This window comes from Durio zibethinus, chromosome 2 (assembly GCF_047325235.1).
Source record: "Durio zibethinus cultivar Kanyao isolate XHJ-2024 chromosome 2, ASM4732523v1, whole genome shotgun sequence".
Lineage (NCBI taxonomy): Eukaryota > Viridiplantae > Streptophyta > Magnoliopsida > Malvales > Malvaceae > Durio > Durio zibethinus.
In genome coordinates, this window is record NC_143163.1 from 36,011,134 (window position 1) to 36,024,552 (window position 13,419).

The window sequence follows — 13,419 nt, forward strand, 5'->3', positions numbered from 1 at the left end:
TGAGATGGTGGGTGGCGTGTCCTTTGATAAGTTGCAATTGCTATCGGCCGTCGTTGCTTGTTGCATCCTCCAAAGTCCAATCAGAACAGAAATTGTTTGCAAGTTGAAAGCTTGTTGGGTCCTGCTTGTGTATAAAATATCGTATCTCCCTCCTTCACATGTGTTGATAATATATATATATATATATATATATATAACTTACACAATGTAAAATTAAAAATAATTTATATATATTTTTAATTATTTATTTTAATAGATTTAAGGGATGTGATTAAATTTTTTTTCTTAATTTTATTTGTTTCTTTTATATCTTAAATCAATTGAAACCAATAATTAAAAAATTGTGTAAATATTTTTTAGTTTTACACTATATAAGTTGATCACCCTTTTATATATATTGAGGCTATAAAAAATTTAATTTTTATCACTGAAACTAAAAATTCAATGTTCTATCAATAAATTACTAAGAGTGTTGATAATGTGATGATATTCCACTTAAACAGTGCAATGTTTGGTAGGAAAAATTGAAATAAATTTTCTTTTTTGGTAACTAATAAGTAAAATAAAAAAAAAAAGAGAAAAAAAGTTAGGATCAAGGAAATATGAATTTAGATTGAATGAATTTTTTATAAAAAAATAAATTAATGATTTCACTTATTTTTGAGAGGATTAGTTTCGAAGGAAAAAAAAAAACACAAATCCATTTTTTATAAAAAAAAATAAAAGAGTCAAGTTACTCGTAAACAATTTAAATTTATTTTACAAATACTCGAGTTTAAATAAATATATTCATGGATTGAGTTAAGCTCGATTAGCATTTTTCTATTCCCTACTCAAATCATGGCCCGACTCAATTTAACAAGCCTTAAAAATTCAACAATATTAAAATATTAAAAATATTAATATTGAATATATTTTTAAATTAAAATTAAATAAAATCAAATTTTATTAGTTAAATAATATATCGAGCCAATTGAGCAAAAAATTTTGTTAGTCTAATGAGAGCGAATGAGTAATCCGACTTTTAGATAAACCTAAGTTCAAGCTATTTGAAAAAAAATTAAATTGAGTTTGAGCTTTGTAATATTTTACTCTAATATCTCTCCAATTATATCAAGCTTATGAATTTCTTTAATAATATGTAATATTTTATGTAAATAAAAATATTTTTTATTTATATTTTTAAAAATTTTATTTAAATAAATTTTAATTCTGAACTTAACTCAAGTTTTGAACTGCTTATTTCAGTTGATGATAATTAACCCGATGGAGGCGAATTTAAGTGATTCGATTACCTTTTGCGTCGGGCTTGAGCACCAAAAAATCCAAAAAAAAAAAGGAACGATGCTTAAGTCCGTATCCACTCAGTATTCAACTGAACTTGTTTACATTTGTACTTTTACTTTTTTTTTTTTTCTTACCAAAATAAAAAATCGGATATAAAAAGAAAAAAATTATTTTTCTTGGACTACGTACCTTTCCTTTTTGTTCGTCTTTCCCTCCTACCAATACAGAGCAAACGTGAGATTTACTTTCCTTTCTCACTATATATATAGCAACTAGTTCTGGCTAGACAACACTTTCTTTTCTGTTTCTAATCCCTATTTGTTGGCTTTCCCTCAAGCACAATAGTAGGGTAAGGTTTTCCCATTTTAGTTTTTATTTGTAAACACAGGCACACAAACGCTCACTCACGAACTGATTTTATGCTTGTTTATACTTTTGACATGATTAATTCTTGAGTAAAATTTTTTAAAAAATGAAATAAAAAATAAAAATTGATTGCTACAAGTTTACCAGACCTCAGGAACAGTTGCTGCTGCTGCTGCTGCTAGCTTGAGGGTGTACGACAATGGCAAACTCCAAATACAGCGGAGAATCCCCTTGGTCCTCGTCACTTTTCGACTGCTTCTCTGATTGTTCACTCTGTACGTAATATTCTTTCATCCTTTTCTCTTCCAAACAAATTACAATACTTCTTGTTTGATGGGATTTAAACCCTCCATTTTTCTATACCATTAACAGGCTGCCAAACAACCTTCTGCCCTTGTATTACTTTTGGCAGGAGTGCAGAGATTATAACGAAAGGATCATGTTGTAAGTATATATATCTATATATATTTCTCAAGTTTGATTTTTGGTATTCGTACTTAATTTGTTTTGAATTTTTGGTAGTGATATTTAATTTGTTTTGCAGCTTGTGGTACATACTGTCTTCTTTATGCAGTAATACATCATTTAAGTGGTTGTATTCTCTCGATGTTGTATGGATGCCACTATCGTAGAAAACTCAGGCATGAATACGGGTTGGAATCATCCCCTTGTCCTGATCTCTGTGTTCACTGTTTCTGTCACTACTGCGCCTTATGTCAGGAGTATCGCGAGCTCAGAAACCAAGGATTCAACATGAAACTTGGTATAAATAAATTAATTCATGCATTAAAACTCTGTTTAATTGATGTTTTTGTTATTTATCTTGATTTCATATATATAACCCGAATTCTTTAATTAATCTGATTTTTTTTTTCATTCAACGAAAGGATGGAATGGAAATGTGGAGAGACAAAACCGTGGCGTAACAATGGCCCCAGTGGCGGAAGCAGGGATGAAACGGTGACTTCAACGTTGGCTGTTGTTAGCCAATTTCTTGTGTTTTGGTTGTTCCCATTTCCCAAGTGTTGTTTTCGAATCAGGGAGATGTTAATTTGCATGGTTTATTCTGGTTTTTTTCCCCTGTATTTGTATGTTTGTCATTCTCGATCTGTCTTTATATGTGGCTTTTCACTCTAAGGATGAATAAAATTTGTGATGCATTGTGGCTTTGGCTGGTTAATCATGACGTCTTCATGGAAAAAAATTGCTTATAATTCCAGTTTATTTGATTTATAGTGATTACATTGTTAAAGACACAATTTTGTTTTAATTTTTTTATCAAAGTCAAATTATTTCATTATTTTAACAACCCTTTATGCAATTGTAGTTACATGTGTCAACACATTATAGTTTTTACTTGAGTCCTGACGTGATCAGTGATGGATTTGAAGGACGGTGACATTAGGAAATGAATTTCATATATCCTACTTATCAGTTAATGGGCAGTTCATTCCATGTAATTTAAAGCAGTACATTAGGGTTTCCATTTTGCCATTTAATTTTCATTGATGAGGATAAAGGAATTAATAAACAAAAAAAAACAAAGGATAATTGAGGAGAATCCGAACCCACTTAATTTCCATATTCTTTCAGGCACTCAATTATTTTATAGAATTGAATAGGGACGGTTTATATGTTGATTAAACAAAGAATAAATGCTGGACTCCATTATGTTTCCAGATAATTTGTGTCACTTTCACTTTCTTAAATCTTGAGAATAAAATGTACAAAGAATTTGTTTATTTTCAAAGTGATAATTCGAGAACAAGATAAAGGCCAAGAAAAAGAAAAAGAATATGTGAAATGTTTCCAAGTATAAAGCGAATTCCACCGCAAACGTCCCAAATCTACGTGTGAATATAAAGGGCACCACTTGGCCAACACCTGCACATATCAGCACTACGTAATCTTATGGCACTTTATGGCTGAATTTCTTTCGTGTATAGATACAATGATGGAGAAAAAAGGATGGTTTACTCATAGAACGACATGGCCAACAATTAACGATAGATTCTTAATTTTAATATTCAAAGTTTAATTTTTAACAATTTTAAATATATAAAAAAAGAACGGTGTTTATGTGTTTTTGTTTTTGCTGCACCAAATTATAAAAGAAGATATTTCTTTTTCAAAGAACAACTACTATGTTTATATATAAATATATATGTGATGTTGGAATATATGATAAAAAGATAATCTTTCACGTTTATAGGTTTAGAAAAATAAAATAATATGATGAAAATAATATGATAATTTTATTTGAGAGATCATTAACCATTAGCCTGCACTCCTATCCCTTCATTCTAATCAAACTCACCATCGTTATTTTTTTCACCACCTTCCTGCCCTTCGCTCCAAACAAATCTACCACCGTCTAAGGCTACAATGGAAACTGAACCACATGTGCTTGTTTTTAATTTCCCTTCAGCAAATGAATTGGATTAACAGTTAACGCTTTAATTATAGTCATATATTTAATTTGCTACTAATATTTTAAAAATATATAATTAGGTATTCAAACTTTATTTTAATTAAATGAAATGCACATTGCATTAACTTCATTATTCAAAAATATGATGTGTTTTAAATGAAGAATATTTTACTTATAATTTTTTTAATATAAATTTATAGTTAATCAATTATAATAAAAAATTATGTAATAATTTATCATTTAAAAATATATATTTAACATAATTTTTTTATAAAATTAATTATATTATAATAATTATAAAAGTATACGTTCTCTTTTAAATAATCAATAAATGTCCACATCAGTGTGCTAAGTCAGAATTAGTGGATTCCACTGCCATGAAAATTTCCCCTCTTTAACCCATGCTGTGGCAGTGAATCCCACGTGACATTTTATGTGCATGTGGTATGTTTTTATTGGATATACAGAACACCACGTACTATAACCGAAAAGAGTTGGTGGACTATGTAATTTAATTAAGAAAAGCAAAGTTAAGAGTAGTAATTACATATTCTTAAACTTGGACAGGAAATCATGCATTTGATTATAGTTTGGGTACTAAGTACACAATTAATCCAAAAATTTTACATAAATTATAAAGAAAAGAAATAAGTAGAAGTAATTTTGAGTTCTCCTATGGTAAAATTCTAATAGATAATGGTCATGCTTTTGTTCTTGCTCTATCATTTGTCTGCAAAGGAGGTAAAAAGGCATGTGAAAAAGAGTGGCTGTATGCACATAAAACGCCAATGGCGAGCACATCGCAAGATGACCCCATCCATACTGCAAGGAAACATATAACCCACCGCGGAGTTTCATTCGGGTTCTCAACCTTTCATAAAGAACTAACTTGGCTTCTTTGGATATATCAATTTCCAGTAAATATTTCCAATCAAAGGTCTCGTTATTAGAGTAATGAGGCTAAAATACCAGGATTGGTGACTCGAGATTCTTAAATATCTTCAGATCGTGCAAAGGTTTAGTCGGTAATATGGCATATACAAGTCTTGACATAACTGATATTTTTCCAGCATGGTGTTGATGTCAGCTTTCCCTGTTTTGTTTCTTTCTCGTCTGGGAATATTTTTCTTGCCGAAACATATATGGATATCAATTTGAAGTTTGTGTTTTCTGTGCTGTTCTGCTTAAAGAAGCTGCTGGCTTCTGTGCCTATGCGTTTCTTGTTTGATATAAAGCTCATAATTTATGAGCACAAAGTATCAGACAGTGAAAAGGTTATATCAACAGCTTCAAGTATCCTTGGAAGAGTGCTAAAATCTTAGTTTGAAGTACCATGGTTCAAATTCTGACAGTTTCAAGTAATAAAAAAAATGGTATATGCGAAGTAAAAATATGGACAAACTCTGGCCTAGGCTGTACGCGCTGAAAGCCAAACATACAACCTAGAAGATCATATTTAATCCGTAATGACATGGTAAATATTTTTTCGATCTTCAAAGCCAAGAACTATAATTTGGAGCAACTTTCCGTTTGGGTTGTGCTGCTATGAAGTTAATAGTGAAAGATGAATTAAGAAGCTATTCCTCTTAAAGAGACAAGAGATGGATACATAAGACAAGAAGTAACTTAATTTCTTGGTTTTAGCTTTTAAGATTTTGGTAGGATCTGTCATGTCATGTCAGAGATTGAAAGCAATGTTTTATTCCATGTCATGATCACGTCAAAATGTAAATATTCATGCAACCTTGATCACAAATTAGCTGATTTATTATGGGCATAATATTTTTACAATTTACAAATTCATTGGATAATATATACGAATGGATAAGTAGGATAATGGAAGCATACCTCTCTATAAATATCCTACCATCGTATCTGGCAAAGACAGTTACCGTCCCCTGAAGCTTTTCTTGCTGCAAAGATTCAACAATGGCCAGCCTTCCAGTGAACTCAATCAACTCCAATCCCGGCAAAGCAATCCCCTGGTCCACCGGACTCTGTGACTGCTTCTCCGATTGCTTCCTCTGTAATTACCCTTTCTGTCTTTTCTTTTCCAAATTAAACATCATTATTATATTCTTCTTACAGGGCATACTCAGGTATCATGGGAAATATATATTTAATTTAGTTTTAAATCCTTCATACTCTTTAACTTTTACAGGCTGCAAGACATGTATTTGCCCATGTATTATTTTTGGCGAGAACTCATAGATTATAGACCAAGGATCATCCTGTAAGTATATACATACGCATACATGCACACGTATATATTGTTTACTTGATTCTTTAACTCTCTCGCTTTACATTATTTTTACAAGGGGTTTATTTGAATTTTGATGTTGGTACTGATAAATTTATGTTGCAGCTTGTGCTGTAAATGTTGTTCTCTATGTGGTTGTACATCATTTTGCTGTTTGTGGTCTTTCGTTGTTTTTCGCATGCTACCATCGTAAAAAATTCAGGCACCAATACGGATTGCAAGCAAGTCCCTGTCCTGATATCTGTGTTCACTGCTTCTGCCACTATTGTGCCTTGTGTCAAGAGCAGCACGAGCTCAGAAACCAGGGATTCGACATGACAATCGGTACGAGAAGAAATTAAGAGAAAAAAAATAAACTTAACTAAAAGGAAAAGCTTTCTCACTCTCTAATTAATTTCAAATAGATGTCTCCAAATCTTCATTGTTGTTTCTTGGTTTTCATAAAATTAACTGATAATTTTGTTGCCTGCTAGGATGGCAAGCAAACGTACAGAGACAAAAACGGCGGGGTAATGATGACTCCAGTGGCAGGAGGGATGCAACGATGAGGATATTTCCATTTTCAAATATTTGGTGCTATATATGGTATGCTTGTGGAGAACCATGTCTTGCTGCCTCTCATCTTTGAGGATATGAAATTCTAGTGCTGCTGATTCTTCTTGTTTGGTTTGCTATTGAATCTGTGTCTTTTTTGTTATGTGTTTCTCATTTTTAGGACGAAAAACAAAGTGCTGGGCTGGCCCCACCTGAAATGTAAAATCTAGTGGCTTTATTAATTACTAGTGCATCTGATTTTTTTGGCAAATGACAAGCAAATATTATTGATCATTGTATTCTACCTGCAAGATATATACATTACATACCGAGCCAGGGCTTGAATCCATTTTATTAATCACAAGGTTAATATTATGAATAACTTCTGAATTATAATATAATATTTAATGTGATATTTAAATTTAAAAAATTTTTAATATAATATTTAAATTATAAATCTATTAATTAATATAATATTATTTTTAACATGATTACCTTTAAATAATAACGATAAATAAATAATTTTTTTAATATTACATTAATTAATAAATTTTTAATTTAAATATTATACTAAAAATTTTTAAAATTTAATTACCACATCGAAAATTTCATTATAATTTAAAAGTCTTCGGTGACATTAACCGCTAATCACTTACCAGATTTAAGGCTTGTTAATGGGTTTTTTTTTTTTTTTGGTAATCGGATTATCAACAAGTCAAGGGAACGCTCACGATCAATAAATTCAGAAGGGATTACGAGCAATTTATTCAATATGCGGCCATTTCCTTTCTGACATATAAAGCTATGCCTCTTCCCCAGACAAGTCCACAACAGAGACTATGCCTGAACTTCCTATCCTCTCTAATCACTTATCTGCCATTCTTTTCCTGGTGGATCACTCACTGCTAATTAACTGACAGAGCCAAAACTCCGGCACCATCCAAATGGTCAGATCCACACTACAATCCTTTAAGATTGTCTTAGTTTAAGCAATAGGATTTGCCTTCGCGTTTTAGCAATTTCATACTGATCTTCAGAGTTTCTCAAGTCAGAGTAAGCATGTAAAAATATCTTAAAATAACTGAAACAAATTGATATAAAGTGTCACTCCTTTGAACCTGAACAATGCCTGAGGATACTATTTTGCATGGCAATTGTGGACTGCTTTTATAGAATGCCAAACCTCAGAGCTAAAAAAGAACTCCCCTGTTTAGAATTCATAACAGGATGTACTATTCAAAGATTTCAGAAACATATTGTCACTGATTACAGGGCAAAGAACTATTTCTGGATTGAATTCTGCAATTAATTACCGTATAGCCACCGGCCATAGAAAAAGAACCTGCATGTAAAATACTATAAAAAGTAAATCCTATTATCCTGGACTTAAAAACAGTAGAAGAAGGTGTCTAAAAGAGGAATATTTTTGCGGGTAAAAATTGGCTATGTGCAGAGCCAGGTTAAATATAAATACTCAACTCCATATGCAACATAGAAATTCAATATCCAGAACAAACCAAAGTTTAGATAAATTTCTGTACCAAAAGAATAGATAACTTTGTAGGAAGTTGTTCTTGGTTCAGAAGCAAGCAACCAATTGAATAGCTAAATTTTAACATGTTACATGTGCAGCTAACTCAGACTATTTAGGGTTCTTCTACAAAGGCCTCCTAAAACTAAAAAACAAGTTGAAAACTTTTATATATTAAAACCATAACTACAGATAGATACACAACAAATCTAGCGTGAAAAGTTGGAAATCCATTACCTTGTATGTGTATTTCTACTGAGGAATTAATGGGTCACATTTCACGAGAAGGTAACACCTAGACATGACTTCTGGGATCAACAACCTGGTGCACCTTCCTGGATTCAGCACTTGAATACTCTCCCACTACACGAGCATGAGGAACTGATGCCTCACCACGGGCAAGAGCATCTACATTCTCAAGGAAGTACTTCCTCGGAAGCCTGCCTACAACATTGCCCTCCTCATTCCCATCTTTGTCCAGGAATGCAAAATGCGGGATACCCTCGACACCAAATTCATCAAGTTCCTGTTCCCACTTTGTGTTGTCAACATTCAACATAACAAAATTCACACGATCCCTGAATCAAAGGTGGTAAATGGGTGTTAACAAGTTTAAGTAATTTATGAAACAAGAAGAAAACATCCACGTGGATTAGGAATGCCTTAAATTCATCAATCAACAGCTCAAAGTAACATCACATCAATATGTTTCAAAAACCAGAAAACAAATTTATTCATAAACAAATACATCCTTTAAAGGAGAACATATATATCCATTACAATCAAGCCTAATGGCTTGGGGCTAAAAATACATTTCTCTTCCAAAAAAATGAGAGAGGAAGGATTGAGAGAGGTAAATGACAATAGTAATAACGTGAAGTCATTACCTGTATTGCTGCTCTATTTTAAAAACATCTGGCGCTAATTCCCGGCATACTTCACACCAATCTGCATAGAACTCTACAACAGTTGGCTTTCCATTTGAAAGAGCCTTTAGAACCATACAAAAAAGACAAGTGTTAGATATTGCAATCCGATATTGCAGCAAATCTTTGTCACCTTAGACTAGTATCTTAACGGACTGGAAGGTTCTAAACTTTATCACAATACCAAAACACAGTAAAACCGTAGTGTTTAACTAAAATAAAAATTTAACAAATCAATCCTGGGCTCTCTAAAAAAATGTCATATAGAAAGGAAGCTCACCCTCTAATTAGAAGGAACCTACTCTGCTATCAGAAAGAATGAGAATAATGTCGACTTTCTTTTTCTTGATGAATTTTATAATTTACAATCACCGGCAACTATTGCATCCTATATAATAATTCAATGAAACAAATAAAAAAAAAAAAATGAGCATGTAGCTGGACAAAGTCCAACGTAAAGTTGGACCAAACCCCTACATTGGGACTTAAACCTGGGACCTAGAGGTTCCAGAGCCTCTTCCTTGCCATTGAGACAACGCTTCGTTGGTAATGTAAACTTAGTGTTAGATATATGGAAATCGCCACTTTAACCTAGCCCGTCAAAAATGGATTTACCTGAGACCCAGATCCTAAAAATATGCTATATCAATTGAGTAGAAAAGTTAGGAAAATCAAACCTCTTCATAAGGCACTGCTGCAGCAGATAAGTCCTTCAAAGAAACACCAAAATCTAATCGTGACGACAAGAAAAGTCCCACTGCTGCAAGGGTAGAACCTACTGCTATTCGCCTATTTATATTTTTGTTTGGAAATTCAGAAAATCCACCTCCAACAGACGAAGTTGCAGCTTGGCTAGCGCCATCTTTGACTATATCAGGCTCTGAAAGTACCTTTTCCTGCTCCAAGAAGGAGATAATTAGGCATACCAAAAGTTTAATTGGGAGGAAAAATGGAATAATGCCTTTGCTACAGCCAAAGCATGATATTAATAAGTGAGGAAATGTAATGTGTTAAGTTAGAAGACTAGCGACTTCAAGACATTTCTATGTTGGGCCTGCTGCATGTAGTTCTAGCACTGAAGTGTACTCTACACAGAAGTATACATCATATCAAACAATCCAAAAACATAATACGAATATAAAACATGATCTCCTATGTGCAAAACTCACTTGGACTTTGCAGATGGGCTCAATTAGATTCTCACACTTTTGAAGTAGAAGATTGCCCAAATATAACACCAAAAGAAGAGGAAGAGATAGATCTTTTGCTACCAACAATCTTCAACATAAATATAAATCTATCGATACCTTCATAACCCCATCTATATTCAAATCAATTAGCCATTTCAACCATCAACCATCAGCGCCCTTAGTAGTGAACACTTTTGTAACTTTTACATAATTTTCTTTCTTGCATTTAAAATAATAGGTTTGCTGGCGAGTGCTCTAAGGGAATTACTTAAAGTTACTATTAAAGGAAACATCTTCATTCAATGCTTTGGGAATTATGGGATTAACCATCAATTATTTCAATTAGTATGAAAATATTTCCATACATAGTACCTTAACTATGTATCTTTTTATCCTTGAGTTACTCATCATAATCCTATACAAACACATACAATATAGGTAGCAATTAGTCCACAAATTATAATAATCAAGAGATTATCTTTTTCTACAACTCGAATCCCTATTTCTGTCTTGCTTATTGTAGTTGACAGATACCAATTTAACCACTGCTAAAATTAACAGCAACCCTTATACAAACGAAGATAGCAGGAAAATAGTTAAGCAGAAAGAAGGGGAAAATTAAAAGCAGAGACATAATGAGGGAAAGTTACCTTGTTGCAGTGTCCTGTGTCAGTGGGTGTTGGATTTGTTTGACAAGCAACGGCTTGGAACTTGCGAATTCTATTCTGAGAAAGTAAAGGAGATTTGAAGAGATGGGTGGAGTCTAAAACATGAAAGTAAGGCCGGAATCTAGGAAGAGTAAGAGGATTTAAGGCCATGCGAGCCATGGGAGATATTTCCAGTTCACAATCTTTGCTTCTGGCTTTGGTTTGGCAGTTTAAAAGAGTTGAGAAACTTGACCGATCCTACCATCCCATTATTTGCTCCTGGTGAAGCCACGTATTTCAAGTCCTTGTGTCTGACTCTGACCTTTGAGTTGGCTACCCCTTTCTTCCAAGTAAAAGCTACAATGAAATGACAAATTTTTGAAGTATGATTTTGGGAACCCAATATGTGTATCAATTAATTTATCTTAGGTTTGCTAACCAGTGCTTTAAGCTTATTTTTTTTATAAAGTTATTTATATGAACTAATAATCAATTATATTGCTTTGATAAATATTAAAAAAAAAACAAAAATACTGTTATTTCAAAATGTAAAATAAAAAAAAAATTGTAACTTGTGTATAGTTTTGAAATGAAGAAAAAATAACTAGAATTGCAAGTTTAAAAGAAGTGGATTTAAGTCAAATTTTCAACGAAAGTGAAAGATTAAATATTATATTTACATCGGATAGTTTTGTTTGTCAATTTTTCAATTAAATTGTCACTAACTTCCGACGCTAACTCAGGTAGAATTTTTTTAAAATATAATAAGATGTTTTATAATTAATATTAAATAAAATAATTGACGATTGATGTGATAAATTTTATTGTATTACCAAAAAAATATTATTTAATATGGAAATTTTAAAGTGTATATAAAATTTGTGTTCGCAAAGCTTAAATATTTTATTTTTATAAAATTAATGTTTTAAAATTTTAATACGTGAAAATATTTAAAAAAAAAAAGATGAAACATAATTAGGCTAATTTTCTTTTTTTTTTTTTTTTAATAACGGAAAGGAATCACGAACAGAAAAATGGTGATACTCCTTCCATTATAAATTATCTATATCCACATTTCCTTAATCCTCTATGAAAACTATGTTGTAATTGAAAAAAATAAAAAATTTAGATTAATTAATTTATATAATTATTTTTAAAAAATAACATTAATTATATTTAAATTTTAAATTTTTTATCATAATAGAACATATTTCGTGAAAAAAAAATTATACAAGTCAATCAAATGTCAGACCCATGCATTGTCTAAGCCACTCCAGTTCCGGACCATGGACAGTTCACAGTTCTAACGACGCCTTCCTGCTAAGTGGATTTCCAGCTCCATACAAATTTTACATGAGTGGTGCTATTTGTACCTTTTTTTTTTAATTCAATAATTATTAATATCTAATTTTTTTTATTTAATATACTTCAAATTTAAAATACAAATTTATTAAAAACTCACATTTTGAAAATTTGAAAAATTTAAGTTTCAGTCTAATCAAATTTAAAGAAAATTTTACTCATCTAAAGTTAAAAAAGTATAAATTAAAGACAAATAATTTTTTTATTTTTTATTTTATTTTGTAAGATTTTATATTAAAATATTTTAACACAATTCGAAACTTTCATAAATAAGTTTTTGAAAAATTTTAAAGATTTTCCGAAATGAATATTTGAAAAATTTTAACACTTACGAAAATTTAAAATTTTTAGAAATAAATATTCAAAAACCTTTTAAAACTTTTAAAAATTTATTTTCAAAAATTTTTAAATATTTTCAGATATTATTTGTAAAAACCTTTTAAAAATTTTTGAAAATAAAATATTCCAATAAAGTATAAAAGATAAAAAATTAATTAATTAATAAATATTTAAATAATTTCATTAAAAATTGAATTTTTGGGATTTATTAAAAAAAAGTTGAGGTGCATAGCAGCACCTATTTTATATTAAAAAACAAAAATAAATTTATATGCAAAACAAATTTACCGTCCATGTGGCACGATAAGGATTGGTGGCCCTAACCGAAGTTGAAACATCCAGGAAAATGCGAGGAATTCCAATAGAAATATATAAAATCCCAATTGAATGAGCTTCGAACTTCTCTATATCAAAATTAATTAAAATCATAGCCCCTCAAAATTCGGTGCTGCGTGCTCTGTATTTAATCGAGAGATATAAGAATGACGTTTAATCTCGATTTTCACTTTCATTCAATATTCACGAAGAACTAACATTAAATAATTT

At 31.1% G+C, this 13,419-nt stretch overlaps 2 protein-coding genes and 1 long non-coding RNA gene across 4 annotated transcripts; 2 read left to right on the forward strand and 1 right to left on the reverse strand.

The window, feature by feature from the left end:
* The first annotated feature begins 1,494 nt into the window (after positions 1–1,494).
* On the forward strand, positions 1,495–2,833 carry LOC111318074 (cell number regulator 2-like). Of its 2 annotated transcripts, none has more exons than XM_022920709.2 (5): positions 1,495–1,636; positions 1,801–1,928; positions 2,026–2,097; positions 2,198–2,416; positions 2,541–2,833. In XM_022920709.2, the coding sequence occupies exons 2-5, from the start codon at positions 1,853–1,855 to the stop codon at positions 2,615–2,617; spliced, it is 444 nt and encodes a 147-aa protein (XP_022776444.2). In that variant the 5' UTR covers positions 1,495–1,636; positions 1,801–1,852; the 3' UTR covers positions 2,618–2,833. The 2 variants fall into 2 exon arrangements, with proteins under 2 accessions (XP_022776444.2, XP_022776445.2); XM_022920710.2 differs by having other exon boundaries at positions 1,610–1,636; positions 1,808–1,928.
* A 2,861-nt stretch (positions 2,834–5,694) lies between these two features.
* LOC111317520 (uncharacterized) lies at positions 5,695–7,177 on the forward strand. Its single transcript, XR_016327319.1, has 4 exons — positions 5,695–6,110; positions 6,246–6,317; positions 6,450–6,668; positions 6,818–7,177. It is a non-coding gene; the product is annotated as an uncharacterized LOC111317520 (long non-coding RNA).
* A 755-nt stretch (positions 7,178–7,932) lies between these two features.
* Positions 7,933–11,559, reverse strand: LOC111318075 (thioredoxin-like protein HCF164, chloroplastic). Its single transcript, XM_022920711.2, has 5 exons — positions 11,176–11,559; positions 10,013–10,231; positions 9,297–9,400; positions 8,647–8,987; positions 7,933–8,220 (listed from the first exon to the last, which is right to left on the reverse strand). The coding sequence occupies exons 1-4, from the start codon at positions 11,350–11,352 to the stop codon at positions 8,705–8,707; spliced, it is 783 nt and encodes a 260-aa protein (XP_022776446.2). The 5' UTR covers positions 11,353–11,559; the 3' UTR covers positions 7,933–8,220; positions 8,647–8,704.
* Between the last annotated feature and the right edge of the window lie 1,860 nt (positions 11,560–13,419).

Excerpts from the sequence above, each read along its gene's own strand:
- LOC111318074 (XM_022920709.2), top strand. The coding sequence starts at position 1,853 with ATGGCAAACTCCAAATACAGCGGAGAATCCCCTTGGTCCTCGTCACTT. Across the intron at positions 2,098-2,197 it reads TATAACGAAAGGATCATGTT|CTTGTGGTACATACTGTCTT; the intron begins GTAAGTATATAT and ends TTTGTTTTGCAG. Across the intron at positions 2,417-2,540 it reads AGGATTCAACATGAAACTTG|GATGGAATGGAAATGTGGAG; the intron begins GTATAAATAAAT and ends ATTCAACGAAAG.
- LOC111318075 (XM_022920711.2), bottom strand. The coding sequence starts at position 11,352 with ATGGCTCGCATGGCCTTAAATCCTCTTACTCTTCCTAGATTCCGGCCT. Across the intron at positions 10,232-11,175 it reads ACACAGGACACTGCAACAAG|GAAAAGGTACTTTCAGAGCC; the intron begins GTAACTTTCCCT and ends TTCTTGGAGCAG. Across the intron at positions 9,401-10,012 it reads CAGCAGTGCCTTATGAAGAG|GCTCTTTCAAATGGAAAGCC; the intron begins GTTTGATTTTCC and ends ATGGTTCTAAAG.